Source organism: Mycteria americana, chromosome 6, assembly GCF_035582795.1.
Source record: "Mycteria americana isolate JAX WOST 10 ecotype Jacksonville Zoo and Gardens chromosome 6, USCA_MyAme_1.0, whole genome shotgun sequence".
Classification (NCBI taxonomy): Eukaryota; Metazoa; Chordata; class Aves; order Ciconiiformes; family Ciconiidae; genus Mycteria; species Mycteria americana.
Genome location: NC_134370.1, coordinates 50826497 through 50850376, shown reverse-complemented (window position 1 = coordinate 50850376; position 23880 = coordinate 50826497). Strand labels below are relative to the sequence as shown.

General features: G+C 38.3%; 1 protein-coding gene across 13 annotated transcripts in view; it reads right to left on the bottom strand.

Moving 5' to 3' along the window:
* HERC1 (HECT and RLD domain containing E3 ubiquitin protein ligase family member 1) overlaps nucleotides 1-22847 on the bottom strand; it is a 107557-nt gene extending 84710 nt beyond the window's left edge. For 12 of the 13 annotated variants that reach the window (XM_075505763.1, XM_075505765.1, XM_075505772.1 and 9 more), the window contains exons 1-2: nucleotides 22719-22843; nucleotides 556-1527 (exon numbers count right to left, since the gene is read on the bottom strand). In XM_075505763.1, the coding sequence (XP_075361878.1) occupies nucleotides 556-1485 (930 nt within the window). In that variant the 5' untranslated portion in view covers nucleotides 1486-1527; nucleotides 22719-22843. Of the gene's footprint in view, nucleotides 1-555; nucleotides 1528-22718 lie in introns of all 13 variants that reach the window. The other variant, XM_075505764.1, reaches the window with a different exon arrangement.
* Between the last annotated feature and the right edge of the window lie 1033 nt (nucleotides 22848-23880).

The following is a 23880-nucleotide window of genomic DNA, read 5'->3' as shown; positions in this document are numbered from 1 at the left end:
TCCAAAGAATTTAGCTCATTTTCTTATCGCACTGATTTCTGAGCAGTAGCAAAAACGCCAAACATCTCAAATCTTACTGACTCTCCGAAGATGTATAAGCAGAGGTCCAGGTTAAATGGAGCGCAGGAATGTCCAATATAAATATCTTTGAACAGGAACAAGGCATACTGCAAAACTTTGAATTCTAAGCAAATTCAGCAAAGCAAGCCTTAAAAACAGTTCCACACTTTCTAACTTTTAAATTTGAAGTGCAAGTGGATCAAGTACATCCTTGATTCTTTTCCTGAAGTTAAAGCATAACACCAAAAGTGACAACACAGGGATTGCTTTGCTCTTTCAACTCCTTTACCTACGAGGAAATGGGTGGGCAGGGAGGAAGAGAAAGAGACGGTGGGTAACAAAGGAAATACTGAAAAAAGTATTTCACAAAAAAACCCCTTTTTTAATATATTAAGCAAACTATTCAGCAAACTGGTATTCAGTGTTAAGAAACTATTTAAAGTTAAGAATGCAACTACATTTGCGATGTAGAATAATCGAAGTTCGTATACCTACCAAAGATCGTCGCATCTGTGTTAATATACTCATAAAGCAATCAAAGCTGATCATCCCTTCTGGACTTTGCAGCAACTTGGTTTTCTCCATGGTATTTACTACAGCTGAAGCACCTAAAGCCATTTCTATCCATTCCAGAAGATATCGCAAGGAACCTCGTTGGGCAGCCAAACCAAGAAGCAATTCAGAAGCTAATCTACGACCTAAAGTGTCTGCCCCAGAGTTTGGAATTGTTACTCCTTTAAGAAATGTTGTTACTTGTGATAAACAGTCCAACCCCATTGGTGGAATCTTGCTTTCATTTGCTAAAGATAAAGGTGGTAAAGAACTCACGACTTCTATTGCAGTATGGATAACATCATTGCAAAGACTGAGGCCAGGTCCTGAGGCGGGCATCATCCAACTTTGTCTTAGCAGTGCAAATAACAAGCTTAATCCAGTCCGAACCCCCATTTCTATGAGTGCATCTGTACTTGACCTAGGACGTTCACTGACAGAATGCACATCTGTTGATCCAGAACTGCTTTCTGGTGAATGCTGCTGTTGTTTCACCTTACCCTTATCATGATATTTATTAGAAAGTGCATAGAAGACGCGCTGTAACACAAGGAGACGTTTTCGAAGTGCTCCAGCAAATGGAGAGTCTGAGCATACCATCTTCGCCAGTGCCAGCTGGCTGCTAAGAAGGGCATCCAAGTAGTGGTCCTGTTCATCACTAGATAGAGACTCCCGTTCAAAATCTGGTAACTGAGGTCCTTTGAGGCACAGAACCTGCTGGGGCAATGGCACTACTTCTTTATTGCTGACTAACTTAGCGTACAAGATAGAAACTCCCTCCCTTGTTGCAATAGATTCACTGTCTTCTGTGATCCAGGAGCTGTTTAGATGTTCAAGCCATTTCAGCTTCACAGGTGGTACCATAGCTGCCATGTTGGTTTATTCCTTTGCCATTAGTCCTGAGGATGAAAAAACCTGTAAATAGGTGTGCAATATTATCTACAGAACTTACTACTCACAGTAGAACAAATCCTAATAATCCTTTAAGAAAGCAAGTAGCAAAAGATTAATCACCAAGAATTACCCAAATTCCACCATTTTACCCATATAAGTGCTGCAACCTGGAATTCAGATCAAATACTAATAGAATAGTTTAGGAGTAGTATAAAAAAGACATTGTGCAGATCAATTTTTATCTTCATTTTAAACAAATAAGTACATGCATATGTGCGACCTCCTTAACATGATGTAAGAATTGTAGTTGAGTCTGCATTTTCTAAATCCATATGCACAAAAATTCACCCAAAGCAGATTCAATTCTGCTTTATTTCAGTGAAAATACACTTTTAATATTCTCTAGAAAAAATAATATTCTCTTTACAGACAGCAAAACTGAGGACAAAGATTTCAAAAAATGCACAAGATCATACGCAACTGTGCACAAGTGAATGGAGTACCAGTGTAAACCTTCATTTTACAATAAATGAGACTACTAATTCAGGCCATAACTAAGGGCTCTACCTGTCAAACACATTTTTAAGTCCTGCTGTCACAAGCTACTCTCTCCCCTTTCTAAGGTAAGCTAGAGATGTCCTTAAAATCCATGTCAGAATGTTAAATGGAAACCAGGACAGATGGCTCGACTGCTAGAGTTGCACATTATGTAGATTCTATTAATTCAGTGAACAGGCTCTTCAGAGCCAAATACACATTACAACTATTCCAAGTAAATTTACAGTATCAAAAATCATGTATTACATTATATTAATGTATTGTATAATGTATGACTTTGAAAGTATTCAAAGCTTTTAGGACAGACTTTTAAGGAAGGGATCACTAACAATATGGAGGTAAAGAGAAAACTTAATAATGCAACAACACTGGTTTACCAGGAAAGTTCAAATTTGTTGCCAAACCAACTTGACAGCTTACAACATTCTTTCAAATCAAAGACATCCATTAATTCAAAAGATCTTTTTTTGTTGACAATTTTAGGAAAAAAACCCAACACATGATTAATCATTACACTTCTACGTGGATTCAAACTCAATGAAACATTGTAATGAAATTGCTACAAAATTCCTGGGAATCCTACAGTTAAAATGGGATTCCTCGCCACATACTGCAAAGCTTTTTGTTGATAGCACTAGCCCCCAGAATACATCTCTTTTCTGACTTTTGCACAACCTGAACTCAAGTCAACTTAGCTGAATGGAAAGATCCTTTTTTCCCTTGTTATTCCCTTGAGACACGCAGTAGGGTCTGAGCTCTACACAGGTGGCCTAAAACCTCAGTTACAAAATCCATGTGTGAAACTTGAATGCTTTGATATTAAGCCACTTATAACTTGGCTTAAGTGAAAAGTAGTTTCAAGGTTTACAATTAATTAGACGGGACTGGATTTTTTGTTCACTGTTTTAAAACAGTGAACTGTTTCAGTGAACTTTACTCTTCGCTGGGTAAAGAACTGGCTGGACGGCCGGGCCCAGAGAGTGGTGGTGAATGGAGTTTACTCCGGTTGGCGGCCGGTCACAAGCGGTGTTCCCCAGGGCTCGGTGTTGGGGCCAGTTCTGTTTAATATCTTTATCAATGATCTGGACGAAGGGATCGAGTGCACTCTCAGTAAGTTTGCAGACGACACCAAGTTGTGTGGGAGTGTTGATCTGCTGGAGGGTAGGCAGGCTCTGCAGAGGGACCTGGACAGGCTGGATCGATGGGCTGGGGTGAATTGTATGAGGTTTAACAAGGCCAAGTGCAAGGTCCTGCACTTGGGCCACAGCAACCCCATGCAACGCTACAGGCTTGGGGAAGAGTGGCTGGAAAGCTGCCTGGCAGAGAAGGACCTGGGGGTGTTGGTTGACAGCCGCCTGAATATGAGCCAGCAGTGTGCCCAGGCGGCCAAGAAGGCCAATGGCATCCTGGCCTGTATCAAAAATAGCGTGGCCAGCAGGACTAGGGAAGTGATTGTGCCCCTGTACTCGGCACTGGTGAGGCCGCACCTCGAATACTGTGTTCAGTTTTGGGCCCCCCACTACAAGAGGGATATTGAGGTACTGGAGCGCGTACAGAGAAGGGCAACGAAGCTGGTGAAGGGTCTGGAGCAGAAGTCTTATGAGGAGCGGCTGAGGGAGCTGGGACTGTTTAGCCTGGAGAAAAGGAGGCTGAGGGGAGACCTCATCGCTCTCTACAACTACCTGAAAGGAGGTTGTAGAGAGGTGGGGGTCGGTCTCTTCTCCCAGGTAACAAGTGATAGGACAAGAGGAAATGGCCTCAAGTTGCACCAGGGGAGGTTTAGACTGGATATTAGGAAATTTTTCTTCACCGAGAGGGTTATCAAGCATTGGAACAGACTGCCCAGGGAAGTGGTTGAGTCGCCATCCCTGGAGGTATTTAAAGGACGTTTGGATGAGGTACTTAGAGACATGGTGTAGTGGTGGTTTTTGGCAGTGTTAGGTTTATGGTTGGACTCGATGATCTTAAAGGTCTTTTCCAACCTATATGATTCTGTGATTCTGTGATTCTGTGAAAATTCAAAATCTGAAACAAATCAACAGATTGAAAAATTAAAGAACACCAGACCTTTTGAAATTTAATCTGAGTGCATCAATCTTCAAACTGAACATGGCAACAAGTCCTCTTTGATCACTTTCAGAAGGGAGAATATAGTGTTGGAAAAGCAGATTATTTTCTCTACATAGTCCTTCTTTCAGGATGACACACCATAGGCATATGGCACAGACAGTATGGCAAATGTGCATATGGCCTTGTAGTTCCCCAATGCTCAGACGCTGCAAACCTCTTATCCATACTACCCAAAATGAAAGTGTAAGCCATTTAAAAAAAAAAAATCATCAGAAGGGCATCTTTTATATTCAAAAGCATACAGTATTTTTCAGGCAAATGATGCTGTAATAAACTACTTCCAGAAATTAAGGTGGTAGAAGTTTATAGAAGAACTGTATGTTAGAAAGACAAAATTTGGAGGTAAAGCAGGGAAAAAAAATCAAGTTAGTTTTTAGTTAAATTTTGAGAGATCTTCTCTATCTTGAAATCAACAGTGTAATATTTTGATGAGTTGGTAAAACAATGTCAACACAAAGTGCAGAGGCACCTCTATCACTGTAGATGAGTATGTCACATGGGAAGAACCATATGTAGGTGAGAGGTAGTAAGATTAATAGATTGAAATTTAATAGTAAGACATGCAAGCTTATATAATTCTGGAATAAAAAGTTTTCCCATAAGTAGAGAATCTATTATTTGGAGATTCAAAAGTAGAAGAATCTAGTGAATCACAGAAGGATCATGAGTCACCATGAAAGAAAATACAATCCTGAGTAGCATTAACAAGCACTTCCAGAATGGTTAGGGAAGGTTAGGTAAGAGAAGCATTTTTAGACAATTTTATAAAATGCTAACCAATTGGATTAGCCAGCTGGATTTCTGTCACCTATACCCTGAACTCATTAAAGATTGACACTGGATCATGTGGAGAAAAAGATTATTCCTCTGATCTACCCTAACAGAGAATCTAGCCTGAAGGTAAGACTAGGAGTGTGGCTTTTCAGCACAACAAATCAAAATACATACTTACATAATAAAAATGAAATAAAATGAAATCTGGTCTATAAAGACAGCAGAGAAAAAAGGGGGCGGGAGTGGCTAAATAAGCAAAAGGAGAATATGGACATAAGAACAAACAGGTATGAAACAATCACAAATGAATTTAAACTGAAAAACTCAGAAGTTTGTTCCCAGTTAAATTTTGCAATGAGTTTCTAATGGAAATAGCAAACCCTTCTAAAATGGAGTATAATAAATTCTGATATACAACACAGAGAATTTTTCTAGTCTCACATTGTCATTCTACTAGGAAAACATTTATTTCAGGCTAACAAAAAGATCTTCCCCTGAAGAGATTTTTATCACAAAAAGAAATCCTAAGTAATCTGCAGCAAGAACACAAAGTGAAATTTCTTCCAGTTTTGCAATATTTAGAGTCATAAAGTAAATTATTTGGTTTTTAAATGTATTTAGAAAGTGCATAATGCTGTCTTAGTGACTGCTCTCTCACAGACAGATGAGGATATATGGGGGAAGACTGTTCCATATAAATGCAACAATGCATGGCATTTCTTCTTTGTCACGATACACATCTCACCATAATTCACTTCTTCCAAGTACTATAGAATTGTATTTTAATGTTAGTAACTACAGTTTTAGTTTACCTGGTTATTATTTTAAAAGTACACATGAACAGCATTTATTTAACAGACAAGGTAATTCAAGATCTAGATCTGAAGAACTAAAAAGTTGCAGAATTGATAAGTATATCTCAACATTATGATGATTTATGTCTGCACTGAATTATACAATGGGTGACCCCGCTCTCACATTCTGGTATTTTATAAGGATAAAGGAGGTTAACCTAATGGGGTAGCTTTTCTGACAAAAATGTAAACCTGCTGAACAGTTCACATCTCTCATATAACAACAAGAAATTCCACAGACCAAAAAACAAGGACATACCACTGACAGTACTCTCCAAGAATAAAGCAATGACTAGAACTCCTATACTATACATACTGTTTAGAGCTCAGAAATTGAGGATGTTAGTATTCTTCAAAAAATTATTCTAACCAAAACCATTAATGTATACCACTGGTACTCAAAAGGCAAGCTGCTGCAGAGACAAGTGTTTGCATAGCCTAGAAGTGTTGGCCTACATGATACTAAGTTGAGATACAAGCAAAGCTTGTATTAGGATAGACCTCCTAGCAGGGCTTATTAGCTCAAGCACAGCACCATGTTGATACAGTCATACTGTTTACAGGATCCAAGCTAGTTCACATATCTTTCTGCAGCATGTGTCATAAAACTTTTCAGTCCATTTCTTCTTTTTTTTTCTCCTTTCATCTTGCAATTTCAGGCTGTTCTGTGAACACCTAAGACTAAAAAAAAGGAATGCAATATGGTTTTGGAATAACTATTTTTTGGGATTTCCAGCTACTTAAAAATGAAGTGAGGGCTTCATTGCCAGATCCTATTCATAGTTCTGGATCAGAACCCTGGCATGAGTAGGAGAAATCTATACCAGAGTGTAAGTGCAATGTGCACTGAACATTTCATATTTATATGTGTCCCACAGATTTCAAAGACTGTCTACTTTAATGTCTTACCATATTTACTGTTCACTTGCAATCTAGCAGCATTTTAGTATTTCAGTGCTTTGCAACTAGATTTAAGATACTTTGTTACTGACTTCAATTTCTGTATTCCAAAAAAATAATTTTTTAGTCTTGTTTTGCTTGCTTAATATTTTAGCCCTCATAACACAGTATTTTCAGTAGACAGCTTTTGAACTCAACAGCAAAAACATAAACCACAAGAACTACATGCATGCGAAATAACAATGAAGTCATTAAAATCAACAATGTTTCTTGTTATCATTTATACAACGTTCAAGTACTGCAAAAGTAAGAGCATTGATAACCTGACAAAAAAACCCCTAATTCAAAAAAAACCCACTGAGCTTGAAGAACTTCTCACATACAAGAACGCAGACTGATCACAACCAGTTGAGTCCAGGGTTCCTCTAAGTCTTAGTCTGAGAAAAATTTTAAAAATTAATAAATAAAAAGAACACTCTGCTCCCAAAGAGACAGTTGAGTTATTAATTTTAATACTGGTAGCATTTAGAACTCCAGTTTCTTCAAGGGAATTCTTGATGTCAGCTGTAAATCTGGTCAAGCTAACTTGCAGCTTAATAGGCAAGGAGGCTTTTCCAAAGCAAAAGTGTGTTTTCAAACTGCTCTTTTTAAAAGAAGTGTTGTTTAAAGTAACCCACAAATGCTTTACCTCCTATAGTACAAAACAGATTTGACTCCTGTTTTATAATCATTAACCATGGGTTACATAGGTTCTGAACGATCAGTTTCTGTTCTTTGACCCTTCAAGTTCTAATGTATTACAATTTCATCAAAAAGTAATATCATATTCTGAATGAGAGGTTTGCGTTCTTCGGTAAGCTGAGGCCTATTTGATCTAATTAAAAACTAAATCTCTGGGGGGTGGAGGGAATTTCTCTGCCATCTAGTGAGAGGATGTGCTTACTACAGCTGTAATTCTTGTAGTGCAACCAATAACATATAATGCAACTTTGTTCTCTCTGTCTTGACATTTCACACTTTTAAAAAAAGAAGGAAAAAAAAAAAAAGAGAGAGAACTATACTACAGCTCTTCTGCCAATATACCTGCCAAAAAAAGCACATTCTGTGCTATTAAACTCCTGCTTTTATTCCAGCCAAATTTTCCTAAAATAGATTAGCACCTTCATCAAAAGCCTTATTTGAGCCTCAAATGAGCCTTGCCCAAGTAACCTCAGTTGTATTACAGCAGACAAAATCTTTACATGTCTATCACACAAAAACCAGAGGCACAACTGCTAACTACCATTCAGAAGCAGTGAGCATTCTTTGCATTTCAATACTAGACACACGTTCTGCTTACTCATATGACAAAACACACCAACAGCTCAGCCTCCAATTGACACAGATAGGTATTATTAAATCCAGGACCTTGTTCATGAAGAAAAGGCAACATTTTCTCATTTTTCATGAAGAAAGGAGTTGCTAATTACCGTTTCATCTGAATTGCAACTGTAAAGCCAATTAATGCACACTTCCAAACTCTGGTCTTCAGTGACAAAATTAGCACCTTCTCAAGAGTCAATACATGGGGATCTAGCTACATTAAGAAGTTCCCTGAAAAAAGGCTCATTCATCTGCTTTCTATTATACTTACACCAGCTATTCTTCAATGAGAAATTTCAAAACTTGCTCATGTACCTCACAGGTGCGAATACTGCTCCTTTTCCTGGAAACTGATAAGATTTATTCTCTTCCCCTTGTATGCATCTCTAAAAATAGAGACTGAAGCTTGAATCTGAGCTCTTAGTAGCGACCCACTCTCCTACTGCAACTTTCAAAAAAAATACGTTGGTCCATCTTGAAAATAACATTCGATTTGATGTGATAGGTAGCAGTCTTTAACCGGACACACTGATGGCAACAAGCTGATTTGATATAATCCTGAAAATGCTCTCTGAATACAAACGTAAATTATCTCTGTCTCTGTGCGGAGTACAAGTGTAGCGACTACATATCACTGTAATTAACCAGAAACTAGGTAACAATGGCTAGCACAGTTTATAGACAGGGTTTATTTCCCCCAGCTCATTGCCTGAGGACCACAAATATAAGGTTTATATAAGGTTTATAATTCAGAGCATGGGCAAGGACATCTCATTTCTTTTTAAGCGCAAGCAAAAAGAAAAATACATTTGACTTTGAAAAACCATGTGAATACACTCACTGATGTCTTACTACATCTAACCACTACAAGGTCAGCTGACAACGTGGAAGGTACCAATTCTGCAGTGTGGGTCAGCGTGTAGTCCCACCAACTTTCTAAACATGCTGATCATATGGCCAAGCACCAGACTAAGCACAAAGGGAGAAAGCAGAAACATGTCACAAGAAGTGGAGAAAGGAAGTACTTTTCTTTCATCATCAGCAGCACAAACCCAAAACAGTCTAAATGTACAGCAACAGCTTTAGAAAAGTATTTCAACACTAGAGCTTTTAAACACTTTGAATTCAAAAATCTGAATTCAAAGTTCCCAGAACTTTCTGGGATTTCTATTTTAACAAACAAAGCAAAACAAACAAACAGAAGCAACCAAAAGTTCTTTTTCAAATGGCAACAATTGTTCATCCTTAAAAACAGCCCTATCACGCTTTGTTATGTGTTTATATTGTCATATCTGGGGACTCCAATTAGAGAAAATATTCCTTTCAACAATCTGAAAATAACTTATCCTACTGTCAAAGCACTAGCCAATCACTATGTTTACGTGTAGTGAACCTCCAAATCTTCCAAGTGAACAGCTCTCACTCATTCAAAAAAGCTAGCATATAACCAAGACGATGCCTTGAACATTACCTATTGCATAATTTCCAGATACATAGCAAAATTTTAAAATTAGAATTATTAAAGTTTTGATACTTTACTTTATATAAAAATGTATCTGTCCAGCACCAGGTGGAGAAAAATCTATTCACATTAACAAAACATGAACCACAAAAGCCCAGCTCTCCTTCCCTTATTCCTTGTTTTCTCCTCCTCGGGGGGGGGGAAGTAGTAAATAGTGAGAATTTGCAATGCAACTCATTTGGCATATCTTTTAGAACCACAGTTCCTGTTGGGCGAATAGCTGTTTGGGGGGAGTAAATGCCCACATATATTTTACTGTTGCTGATTGGTAAGTCAACTAAAACGGACTTAAAACTCATAGCTGAACTTGACAAGTCAGTCTTTATCAGATAAACTATTACAAGACAGTCTTACCAAATTTAACACCTATTTCAAAAGCTTATTCTAGGGAACAGCTAGGACACAATGAAAATATCAAATCCTAAAAATCAAGTTCTATGTATCCTGGATGTAGAATTTTTTTCAAAATAGCAGTGGCAGCAACTTGAGCTGCCATAGAATACATCTGAAGGTAACCAAGACTGCCTTCAGAGCTTATTTGCTAACTCAGAATTCCAAGTTCTTTGTTATAATGTTAGAAACCAATCTGGAAAACCTCTGCCTAAGAATTGACTCTGTGAGAAAAAAAATAATTCAGGAACACATTTAAATAAGTGGAAACACTAATTGAGCGTAGCCGATGATACTTGGTTACAGCAGGAGTAAACAAAGAGCATGAAAGAAAGTAAAGCAAAGATACAAGCATGAGACTACCTTCAGCAAAACCCAGGGCAAGGTCAAAGGTCAGCTGCATTCCTTACAAACACTACTTGGACAAAAGAATTTGGGTATTTCTTACCCAACTTAATGCCTGGCAAGAACGTGGTTTTCATTAATAAGTGCTAGGAGGAAGATTCAGAAACCTACTGATACTAACTGGTAGTTCCAAAAAGAAAGAACTGGTGTGGAACAGAAGATGAAGGAAAAGGCATTTGTCCACCATGTCCACCACCCTCTTAGAAACTACTGTTAAAGCTGGGGGGAAAATAATGTTTAATAGCTCTGTGAGTCACAGACAGTGCTGCAGGCTCTACAACTGAACTGAAGAAAAGGCTCAGATTCATCAAATACTCTACTGGAATATTTGCAAGCTGTAGAACAAAGCTGTTAGTTACCATTTACTTCAATCGGGACACTAACTGCTGGGATTTTTTCTCTTACATCATATGAAAGGGAATGAGAAGAAAAGAAATGTAAAATAAAACTTGTGAAAACAAGAGGAACATAATGAAGGGGATTTTCCTGAACTAAGAGGAGAGCAGAATATTTAAATAACAAAAGAAAATATGCTTGAGAGCGCTCTCTCTTAATGTTATAAGAAACGCGGAACTTACCTGCAGCATAGACAAAGGTTCTTTCTCCTTTTATCAGTCCACCATTTAAAATGCACCCAAAGAGGAACCTACACCTTCCAAAGCTACATCTCACTGCATAATGAATTATCATCCCCCTATGTTTCAGATTCTGTGTTTTCAAGCACAAAAGTACAAAACAGCTACCTCTTCTGGTCTGTTCAAGGTTTTCCCCATTATGTAAACAAACTAACACCAAATATACAAATTACCTCATGCTATGATCACTCTAATTCTAAGCTCAGGATGAAGTCTTCACATCTTGCAATAATTAGTAAGCATAAAAAGAAGATAATAGGCTGCATTTTGAATTCAAATAAATCAACTTACAAGCAATTCTAAGCATTATGAAATTATAATAATTAAACGGTTGGCACACATTTCCACATGGCCAAGAACTCAGAGAGAATGAAAGTTTACAATAAATTTAATTTCCCCTTTTTCTGTGTACTTCTGTTCATCTGTTTACTTACATGTTGATTTTAAAGAGGTTTTGGTTTAGACAGTGTTTGCTGCATCTAGGAAAAAAACAAAAGCCTGCAAGTATTTGTCAACAAGACAGAGTAAATGCTAATAATAATTAATACATTTAAGATCTTCTGAGTTAAAACATAGAGAAAAAGAGTAAAGTTGTCATATTTCAGGGAGAGAATGCAGTCTTTAGTGGCCTAGCAAATATTTTTAAAGAATTTAAAATATTCAGTATTATTAAAGAGTCTGGTTTTCTTAAGTATGAATTAATTCAGCCTGAAACCACCAGCTACTTCTTACAGATCACTTAAAACATTCATTTTTAGATGTAAGCTTCCCTAAACTAACTAATAAATCCCATGTATTAAAATGTGAAAGGCCTGTTGCAAGTAATCATTACGTACAACAGAATATTGAACAAGTGAGATTTCAGTTAAGATTTAAGTTTACATCACTAATGAAATAGGCCAAATAGTAAATGTTTTTACTGAGGAAAACTGCATATTTTCTAAGGAAATAAAAACTATCCCTATATCTTAAATAAGAATAAAATAATAGACTGGAGACAGAAATAACAATTTACAAGTTATTTACATGAAATGGAAATAAATTCTGAAGTTATAATCTATAAATACTGTTCCTTTCTTCTCTCTGTCACGACTGCAATTTGAACACTCAGAAACAGAAAGAACAACTTGATATTGCAATTAATCCCAGCTTGTTTATTTTATATATACAATACCAAGCCACTGACTGCATGGATGCTTGAGCAACACCCTGATGTAAAACTGACTAGGAGATAGAACAAAATAGGTATTCCACTATAAATGTTTCAGTATTTTTTATATATACATAAATATATCTATTTCAGGAGTTACAGTATATACTATAAATATTTCCATATTTCATGGATATGTGTCTGAAGCACAAGTAACCTCTGTATAACAATTATTTATTTTCAAAAGTAGAGTAATTATTTCAAAACATCACAGTTAACATCAAAGTGAAATCACAGGGAAAATTCTGTAAAATGTATTTTCCTGTTTACATAATGTGCCATACAAAAGGTAAAATGGGACTGGAAAGTAACAGTAAGTTTTCCAGCTACTTACCACCACCTCCTAAATTATCTATGCAAAATGTAGATTTTTCTAGAAGAGGAACAAAGCAAACACTAAAGAGTTCTCATAAATCACTTGGTTGACTCAGATGTGAAGACTGTTAAATCTCTAAGAATGAATTTTTTTCAGATTTTTACTACAGCTTCTGGAAACCAGGAAGTTTTTAGGTCTTCTCACTTTGAGGTAAGTGGGACAGCTTTGATCAACTTTAAATGCAAGTACAAGAATTACTCACTAGAGGGGAAAAAAAATTACAAAGCAGGTTTATAAGAGAAGTTCTCAACTTCAATACATTCAAAGGACTTCAGAATTTGGAAAGTGCAGCAAATATTCCTATATTCTAAGGAGGGAAGGAATAATAATAATAAAGGACTTTAGCATGGGGTTGAAGGTCAAAGCTTATAAGGTTATAAAGGTCCTTTTTCTGAGCTTATCAGGAAAGACTGGCCCTGGACAGAATGTATACACAACTTCCCAGAAGGAATCTCCGTAGTGTTCCCTTTCTGTGTCAGCTTGGAAACTATAGGAGATATTTGAATTTGTCACCCAAGAACTTCCTCCACGCAGCTGACAAATTTATCCTGATATAAGTAAACAGGAAGCTCCCTTCTAGGGTTAAGATTAAAAAAAAAAAAAAAAAAAAAGATTACTGAGAAGATGCTTTGTATAGATCTAAGAGAAAGATTGCTGTGATAAATTAAAGAAAGGTGGAGATGGGACAGAAGCTATATAAAGTGATTACAGCACACACTAGCTTGTTTTTGAGGGAAGAACAGGAAAATAAGGAACAGCTCTAGGCAACTCCAAAGAGATAACTGTAAATTCCTGCAAGAAGAGATTTAAGTATGATAGTCAAGGCAAGAAAAAGTAGAGGGGTTTTTGTTTGGTTTAAAAGAAGGTTGTACAAAAGATCATTAAAAAGTGGAAGACAGGAATATCGTATTACTATTTTAAAAAGTAGAGAGTGTAACAGCAGTTTCCCCACAAAACGTGTTTTGTTTTTGCAGTCCTTAGCACGCATATTCAGCTTATCAACAAGACAGAAACGACCTAAATGTGTGGAAGGAAGGAGTTGATTTTAGGGTGCTTTTTTTTTTTTTAAGCATCATGATCTCCAACACAGTGGCTCTACCTCATTGCCAAATACGAGTAATCATTGTTATTCCACCAAGAATTTCAGTAATAATGAAAGCCCACAGATAAGAAGGAAGAAGATATAGCTCCTGCCCAGACTGTTAAAAGGAAAAACTGAACAATCAACTCAGAAATGTAGCTAAATCTTCAAGTACAGTGATTTCCCATTGCTTGTATATACCTAAATCTTCCTGCTTAATTGTTATTTTACAACTTTGTGCTTTCCTCCCTGTGTACAAGGTCCAAAGAAGTAAACATTGTAATACAGGGATAAAAAGCAAAACTGATAAAGTGTTGTCAAATGGACACAGTAAACAAGGGGAATATATCTTAACCTAGTCTTTAGGCATCACTTGTCACAGTCCATGGAGATTTTCAAACTTACAAAAATCATTCTTCAACTAACACAATTCTAAGTTTCAAAGTTTTCTATGGCTCACGAAATTCTATTCCTCTGCTACTTTTCTCTTAAATAGTAATAATACTTCCTGGTAAGCGTACCTGATTGCATTTTTGCAGTCTGCCACTCAAACAGAAAGCAGCGCACAAATCTTCCATTTATTGGGGTTTTTTTAATTGTTTCAAAATAAAAACCGGACTTTTAAGAGATTTTGCAAATATTTCTTTATGACAATCAAAAATACTGGAAACATTGTGTCTTGGTACAAGATCCATCTCTTTCACACAAGCATCTCATCACAAGTTATACAACTGAAGAAGGTTCAACTACCAGATCATCACAAACTCCTACAATTATAAAAGTATACAAAACACAAAAGCCTCTTACTTGAAGATTTGGAAAATGCTGTCATATTCTTCTGCTCAGACAAAGCATGGCATGTCAACCAGAGAAATAAGATGAGAGAATCATGTGTTGTAGGAAGCAATACTATGACTCAACAGTAAGTTAGTACAGTGTTTCTAGAGAGAAGAACCATAGATGTTATCACTGTAATTATAAAAAGATTTGTGCAACTATTAGAATAGTAGAAGAATGAAATTTAACATTCTATCCAAATTCTACTTTAGCTAATTTTATTTCTGCCTACAGTGTCAACTGAATAAAACATATAATTGTTCACTCCCTGTATAAATAATGTCTTAGGTATAAAGCAATTAAAAACAGCTTCAACAGCCTACCCCAAAAGCTAGGAGATACGTGGGAAGAGCGAGAAAATTACTTTAGCACTTACAATGGGTTAAGTTATAATATCCTGTAGCAAAACCAGGATTAATTTCTGGAAAGTGAAAATACATATTAGAAAGGTAATGAAAAAAAACATTTAAGTATGATCCAGAAGCTTCTGATTTCTGGAAAAATGAAGACGGCACCACTTGATGAACCACAATCTGAGAATCAATATGCATATAATGAGATACAGTATCTTCAATCAGTATGAAGAAAATACATTTTCTTAAATCAGTGACTCTAGCACGCACACTGAAGACATTAACAAGGTCAGAACTTAACGAAGCTACATATTACCACATTTTTCTTTAACTTAGTCTGACTGCAGCAGAAATTAAGCACAGACAAAAACAATTATTCTGACAGAAGCTAAGTGCTCAGACTTTTAGAACTGCTACAAAAGCAGCTGAAAGCTTTATTTCCTGCAAAGGAAAAACTGCACCTATAAAGTTGCAAACATTACATGTCCTAAAAATCAGAAGCTTTCTCAGAGGAAAAATAAACCTCACAAGCACTCACTCACTCTCTCCTCTCTGCAATTAGCAATCTCAGCAACCTTTGTAAGATGCTGACTACATTTAACTTTATTTTATGGGAACCTAATTACAAAAGCTTGTAACACAAGAAGCTGGAAGTCCATACAGTCAAATCAAAGACAGGAAACACCAAAACTAAAGAACACGCAAAGAACTGGTTGTGAAACTTGCGTGCCTGAATTCTATTTACTGCCTCATAGTAATGTTATACCACCTTTCCCCAAGGATAGGTAGATATTTTCTAAACAGAGTGCAAGAAAATAAAAACTTTAACAAATAAGCAAAACAAATAAGCAGATTTGTATATTTCTAAAGGACAGAGTTCTTCAGCATGTGTTCACTGACAATGATCTTTCCCAAGTTCACAGCAGTTTCATTTACTATTTTCTACATCAGTGGTCCTAGAGTAAACTGTGCTAGAGGTACTTTAAGCATGATGTCACCTGGGTGGTTTCTGAAAAGGATTAGAAAATTAAATATCTAAACAGATGGCAGTCAGGGCGCACTACAGCTCTTAATATTGCTATGAGTAGTTAAATCTTTGTTCCCAACAGTGAGAAATAATTTCTGTGGATGGGCCAGAAAAATCAAGCTTTTTGTGGCTTACACAAAACTCAGGAAACATTTCACAATCAGAATAATCAGGTAATTCTACTAGCTCATTAAGAATATGATGGAGAATATATAATTCTACTAGCTCATTAAGAATATAATAATATAATCAAAAACTTCCTTCTTCTGGGATGTTATTTTAGATAAGTTCTTAAGAAAGCAGAAGTTCTGTATACATAGCTGATCATGGGTCTGGAACAGTTAATTTATTTGAAATATGACTGAAAACCTGACGCAATATGTTTCTATTTACTGCCTCACTGTGATGATACTACTACAATTCCATTATACAAGTGGAATCTCTTCAAAGTTGCAACATTTTAGTTTTGTAGCATAAGCACTTAGAACCCTTATAAATGATTTTGTTAATTCAAATAAATATAACATTCTTACCAGTAAACCAAAGTCTTTATTCTGTATCTAAGTCTACTAAGTTATTATCTCAATATTCTGTCCAATTCCTAATACAACTATGACACACAAAAAATGTGGTTATTTTATTTCTCCTCTGCAGTATCAACTGAAACCAAAGACTCTCTCTTTCCACAGAAGCATTGCATACTTCTAATCATCCATACCATATTCCTTTGCCTTTTTCCTAGTTCCTTTATTGCTATATGATCATCTATATTGAAATAATGACCTACCTGTAGCATCAGTATATATATCTGTATGTTCATCTGTATGACTCCAGAAGTGAATGTAGAATTCAAGATACAGATGTATCTTGAATTTGTGCAACAGAAGGACTGTTTTCGGGTTTTGCTGAGTTCCAGTCCTGACAGTTCCTAACATGCCATAAAACGACATACCTTGAACTTTTTACCATTCCAGTCTTTCATACTTCTTACAAAGGAGTCACAAAGTCCCAGTAAGGTAGCATATTCACATGCTACCAACTGTTAGAATGCAGCAATTTTTGCAAACCTTATTAGAGTTTTACAATCTGAAAGTACAACTAAAAGAAAAGCAAACTATTTGATTTGCTTTCCTTTTTTCATAAATAAAGGGTTGTATATATACGACTTAGCAGCAGATATCAGGACTCCAAACAACATTTACAGCCTTTTTCTTGAAAGGTTAATTTAGAAACCAGGAATATATAAAATTAATTAAAATCCTGCCTTGTCATAGTCCAACAATGTAAAACCTACAAGCAATGCAAAACCCGCAAGATGTTCCATATTACTCATGGCCAGGGCAAACTATGACAGTTAAAACCAACAGTAACAGGACATAACGTTGCCTAAAAGAGTTATTTGTTCAATATTTTACTCATGCCATAAAGCGCTGTAGATCACTGTGCAAGGTAATGTTCCTCAAATGGTTTTTTTGGCGAACACATTTAGTCTATACGCAGTGTTGTGACAGATGTGAGGTGAATGAGAATCTATATAACACAGTCACGTGACAAAAAGAGAAATGATAAATTAGAAAATACTGACGCTGCAGAGAAATTACTACAAATTAACAGAGAATTGAAACTAAAGAGACAAAAAGAGACATTAGAAGCAGAAAAAAGAAGGAAAAAGGGAGAGGTGCTAGACAATAGGAGATGGGCAGTAAAACAATGCAGAAAAAATAAGCCATGGTCTCCTATAAATCTGGAACAGCAAGATGACAAGCAAAAGTGACTAGACCAGAAAGAGCAAGCAAGAACAGCAGCTATAGCAGATTGTTCTTCACTCATAAGAAAAACATTACAACGAAATACATACTAACATTAATTGATTTATGTGAACATCTGTCTCCATTGGTCACAATGTCCACTATCCTTCATCCTTGTATTAGCCTTCTGCTCAGCACATGGAAACTAAATTACTGATACCCTAATTCAGACTAATTCTGCAGCCAACTATCAACTTTTCTTTCCAAACATTAAATTCCACCTAGCTTTATAGTATCTGTCAGGTAAGCCATGCTGAGCTTCTACTGATATTCTTCCAAATTCAGACTTCCTACATGATTTTAGGTTCCTTTAGGATTATTTATTCATTATCAGGTCTACTACTGAAACCAATATAGCCCTATGCTTTCAGCTGGTTATAACTGGTTACTCCAAAAATCTTTCAGAAGACAGACAAAAGGAGGACAAAATCTTTTTTAAGTTGATATGAAATTAAAATCTATTTGATTTTTTGCCCTTATGTTTATAAAGAAAATTATACAAAAACCTAATTATGGTTTGTGAATGTAAACCCTTATACCCCTGGGTGCTGTACAAAACCTACCCAAGCAGAAGAGAAATGAAAGTTTATTATTGCTATTCAGCAGAGAAACTTACAAAAATAAATGTAATCCATTACTTCTTCAGATGCATAAAAGTATATTGAAACAAAAGCTGAGAACGCAGAAGACAGTCCACATACATAATCATCAAAAGCACTTAGTAAAAAGAGGAGCTGAGAAGCAGACATCCCTATGCATCAAAAACATTCCAACAATTTGAGTAAAGAAAGCTGCCTGATCTTGCATTGAAAACCCTGGTGAGGTTTTACCACCACCACTCTCCCCCAAAGGTACAATCACTTGTACTTCTACTAACTTGTACTACTATTAACCATGTAGTAATAATATTTCCAACCACCATAAGACACAGGAACAGATATTTTCTTGTAAAAACTAGAAAAATTATTAAGATGTATTTACTAGTAATCATGATTTTAAATTGAGAAAATCAGCAATGGATAGGAGACTGCAAAATCCACCTATGTATAGATATTCAAAATTCAACCAGATCAGTGACCTCATTTAAGTTTCACTTTAGCTCTGATCTAAGCAGAGAGTTGGACTGCAAGCCTTTCTATATATATAAAGGGGGCATATAAGAAAGATGGAGAGAGACTTTTTATCAGGGCCTGTAGTGACAGGTCAAGGGGCAATAGTTTTAAATTGGAAAAAGACAGGTTTAGATTGGATATTAAGAAGAAATTTTTTATAATGAGGGTGAGACACTGGAACAGGCTGCCCAGAGAAGAGGATACCCAATCATTGGAAGTGTTCAAGGTCAGGTTGGATGGGGTTTTGAGCAACCTGGTCTAGTGAGAGATGTCCCTGCCCATGGCAGGGGGGTTGGACTAGATGATCTTTAAAGGTCCCTTCCAACCCAAACCATTCTATGATTCTATGCCTGCATGACCTCCAGAGGTGACTTACAACCTAATTATCTGATGGTCCTCTTAGCAAGTTTTTGAATCACTTCTGTCTCTGGAATACAGTGAATAAGGTGTAGGTAATTCTACTTTAAAATACAATTGAGCCCATTTTTCCTTTAATATTTAATTTCTTATTTCAGAGAGTAAAAAAAAGTACTCAAGAGCTAGACTGCAACTTAAATGCAAAATAAGCAAAGTATACACTTTGCGTTAACATTTCCATTTCTTGACTCGGAGTACTCCCAGTACAATTAACTGAAAAAGAAACTTTTTTTGTATAAATTCATGCATTTGTAAGGAAACGTTTGAGGATGAAATTTCTGTATTATGCAGTGCTGACAGCAAAAAAAGTTTATTACTAGTAAGGAGGACTCAAACTATAAGCTCTTCTTTAAACAGTAAATTAATTCCAGCTTCCAGCAGAGAACATGATTGCTTCAGCCACCTGAACATGTTCCCAACTAGCTTGATGACATCAGGTCAATCACAACAGGCAGTCAAGGCCAGAGAATATACCTGGCCAGTTCCCAGGCCACAATTACACTTGCTGTTGACTGGCAAATTCCATAGCCACTGGGTTCCAGGCTTTTTTTATTATTATTCATCTTCAGAAATTACAAGGGTTACTATGAAGTTACTATGATTCACAGTAAGCAGCTGCAGCACACTGCCAGTTACTTCAGCAGCCCTAGGAAAGTAGAGCTTCATTTTCTGAGGGCTACTTTGGATGTTTTTAAAGACAAAACACCTACTAGATTTGAATGTTCCATACGACTGTCAACCACGACAGAGAGACAGAAAAAAGAAAACCTGCCAGCAATTTCAGGATTTGAGTACTTCTGAGACCCAATTATGAGAAAGAAACATAACCAACACAGTACTCACCATTTGCTAAGATGACTTGGACACCAGGAAGTCAAATTGGCCATAGACAAATGCACCCTACCTTTAACTAAAACATACTAGTGCAAGATAAAAAAATCTTTCAAGGTATATAAACAGAGGAAGATTGAGTATCTGTACAGTATCTAAATGAAGACTGTTGTATTGAAAGGATAATGACTTCATAATAACCTATGATCAGAACTCAAATGCCTGCTCCACCAAGTCTTCCTGAAATACAGATAATTTTTGTCTCCATTACTTATTCCTAAAATGGGGATAAAAGTACTTCTCTACCACATGATAATTACAAGAATAATTACATTAAAAATGGAAAGAAAGATTGCAATGCTAAAAGTGAGTCTTAAACAAAAGCATTTAAATGTATATACTTTTAATTTTACTACCAAAATACAAAGACTAATTTCACATGTAGTTTTTCCCGTCCATAAAATGGTCCCACTCCAGTCATCACTGATCCTTTAAAACATGCAGAGCACCCTTGCACTGTTTTCTTCAAAAAAGGAAGATTATGAGTATCTGGAATTGGTAAATTAAAGACAAAAAACAATGGAGATTTTTAGTCAGGCCAGTTAAATCCTTTCCTAATCAACTAATAACCATTTAATTAAATTCTGAAATAACAGAAAAAAAAGCTTTCACTGATAAACTATCTTCCAGCTCAAGGATTAAATTGCTCTGTTATATTCTTACTATGCCAAGCAGTACTTCAGCAAAAATAAGTCAAAGACTTTATAGCCCTATTATTCTTAATTACCAATTAGATATCAATAACTCCTTTACACAGCTTGCAGAAGATAAATTTCAACACCCCCACTCCCCCTTCAACTTATATACTTCCAGCCACAAAAACATGGTTATCCTTAATATTAAGACAATGAACAAAACATACAGGATACATTTAAATAAGAACATAAGAGCAGAGGAAAGCCTCAAACATACAGAAGTTTGCTTATACTCAGAGACAAGGAGCCCTAAGATGTTTCTTTCTGAGAGACAACTACTGTGTATAAAGCCACCTAATAAATTCCTTGTAAGTGCAAGAATACCCTTCTTCTAGCAATACCCTTCTTCTGTCCTGTAGCACATTAACATTGTACAGCTTTTAATCTTTCATACAAAATTAATAGATTCCTCTTAGAATATTGGGAAGCTGTAGCAGGCTGTCCAGGTATACAATCTACCTTTCCAGATTAAATGCCTATTGTATTTTTTCCCATAATTACGTGAGACTCAATCCTGAGATCCAAGTCCTCCGCAGTCCCACATCCCTACGCAATGGAGAAGATGTGGTTTATATGGGGCATCTAACAACAGCATTCAATTCAGTATGTGTAAATTCATAGCTTTGAGTTTTTGTTATGAAGTAACAGCATAGAACACTTTGCTAAACTACAAATCTGATCAAGCTCATGACACAATATGTGTGCATGTATATATACATGTACATATATGTATGTAATATGTATGCATGTATATAGAGCACATGGTCCCAGCTACAGCAAATTAAACAGTCCATGAAATGACAATGAGCTTAGATATGTGACATGAAGAACAGGTCTAAAACAACAGAAGGTGAAGATGCTGCAGTTCAACAACTGCACATAAACCTCTCCTATGTACACTGTGAGAGGGAGAGAGCATAACAATAGGGTTCTGTCCCTAAAAAACATGAAACGCAGCTTATATACAATAACTTCTAAAAGAAATTAATTGTATGCAGTTAAAAAAAAAAAACACAACACCTACTACGACATCACTTTAAAATACAAAATAAATCATCTTTAAGTAAAAGTATACATATAATTTTTCAGTACTGCAAGTAACAGTCAGCAAATAAGCCATGGGGAGACGATGCAATTTAGATGACAGGTCTGGAGATACACAGAACACCTACAGTCATACACACAGTTGATAAAGACCAACATGACAAATTTCAGGCATAATCTTGTGACACCAGCCAGAATCACCTAGGATGCACACAGCCAGAGATGCATTTAACGCTTAGGGGAAGAATGCACGGCCACGCTACAACCGCATTCATGAGGCTCAAGGGGAAAAGCACAGGCTTCAAGGATCTCAGCCAAAGCACAACACAGATTTTGTATAGTTTATACGGCTTTGAAAAAGCACCAAAAGCCTCCTCCTCGCCTCTCTACAAAGGAAGAGCTGCTGGACGCCCGTCCTTCTCTCGCCCTCAGCAACAGGGTACTGACATCTAACTGGCCCCACCTGCGTCCCCCTTTTCTCCATCCCCGCCTGCACCTTCCCCCCTTCCCAGACGCCCGTGGCTAGAGCTGCGGCCTCGCCTCCCTGCGCCCCCCCTAACAACCAGTCGGCGGCACAGGGGGTGCAGCCCCCCCCACATGACAAGGCGGAGAGGCCGTGCCGGGGTGCAGTGGGGCTGCAGCTGCCCCCCCGCGGCCGCGCCCCGCGAGGCGGCGGTTTGTTTAGGTGGGGAGCGGCGCTGTGGAGAACCCCCCCTCCCCCGCCCGTGCCGGGCTCTCTCAGGCCTCCCACCCCTGTCCCCACTGGGGGCCGGGCTCGTCAGCCCCCCGCAGTCGAGCGCTCAGCAGCTAGCGGGGGGGGAGGCGGCAGACCTTAGTCCGAGTCTTCCGCGAGGCTGGGGCAAGCAGCAAGTCCCCGCCGAAAGCCGCGTCCTTTCCTGCGGCAGCAACGGCGACGGCGGCTTGTCAAAGAGAAAACATGACGCGGGCGGGGAGGGGGAGGGAGGCAGCGAGATCTCGCGGGGCTACCGCGCGGATCTCGCGAGGCGCCGGCCGCTCCCCGCCTCCGCGCGCAGGGCCGCGAGCCACCGCCGGCCGCGCCGCGGGAAAGACGGGCGCGTGGCCGCCCGCTCCGCGCCTCCCCTGCGCGCGCTGGCCGGCACGCTCGCCGCGGCGGCGCGGCAGCGGCGCGGACGGTGCAGCCACCGCGGACGGTGCAGCCGTGACTAGGAGAGGCTGCAGAAGCGCGCTCGGGGCTCGGCCCGCCGGGCAGGGGCGCGCATCGGCCGGCAGCCCCGCTCCGCGGGCGAAAGGGCACGCCCGGAGCCCCCGGCCGCGCAGGAAGGCTTCCCTGCCGAGGGGCGGCCGCGGGGCTTCCTCTCCCTGGCTGGACAAGTTGCAAAGCAACCCCCCAACCGAGGGACTGTCGGCAGGGACAGGGAACGCGCACCACCTCACCCCAGTGAGGCCGGCAGCAGCCCAGCCAGAGTGACAGGGGCAGGGCAGTTGGCTGCCCAGAGTGCCTGTGGTGGAGGTGCGCATACAGCACCAAGGCTGCGACTCAGGTGCCCCAGCAACAACTGAGCCTGCAGGAGCTTGGTGAGGCGAAGAGGCTCCCGACAGGGCCATGAGGGACGCTGTAGCAAGAGCCATGGAGAAACCGGGAAACAAACCATAGATGTGCAGAAGAAAGGAGCCCAAACCCATTGCGCGGGGCAGGGCTGGAGCAGGGGCAGCACGTGCGGCAGGGATGGCTTTTCCTCAGTCAAAATGGAAGCAGGCTGCTGGCATTGGGAATGAAAACACTACCAAAATGGTTGATTATTTGTTTTCTTAAAGTGTGAGGAATAGCAGACAACTGTTTTTGCATAAAAGCAATCTAAAAAACAGGTTAGGGGAATGAAATATCTAATTTAGATTAGGATACTGATCAAATACATGTATTGGAAAGTCAGTGAAAGGAAGGGAAATGGATGCTGCATGCAGGGAGAGAGTGTGCAGAAAAGGCAAAACAGGTCACATCAGTGGACAAGCA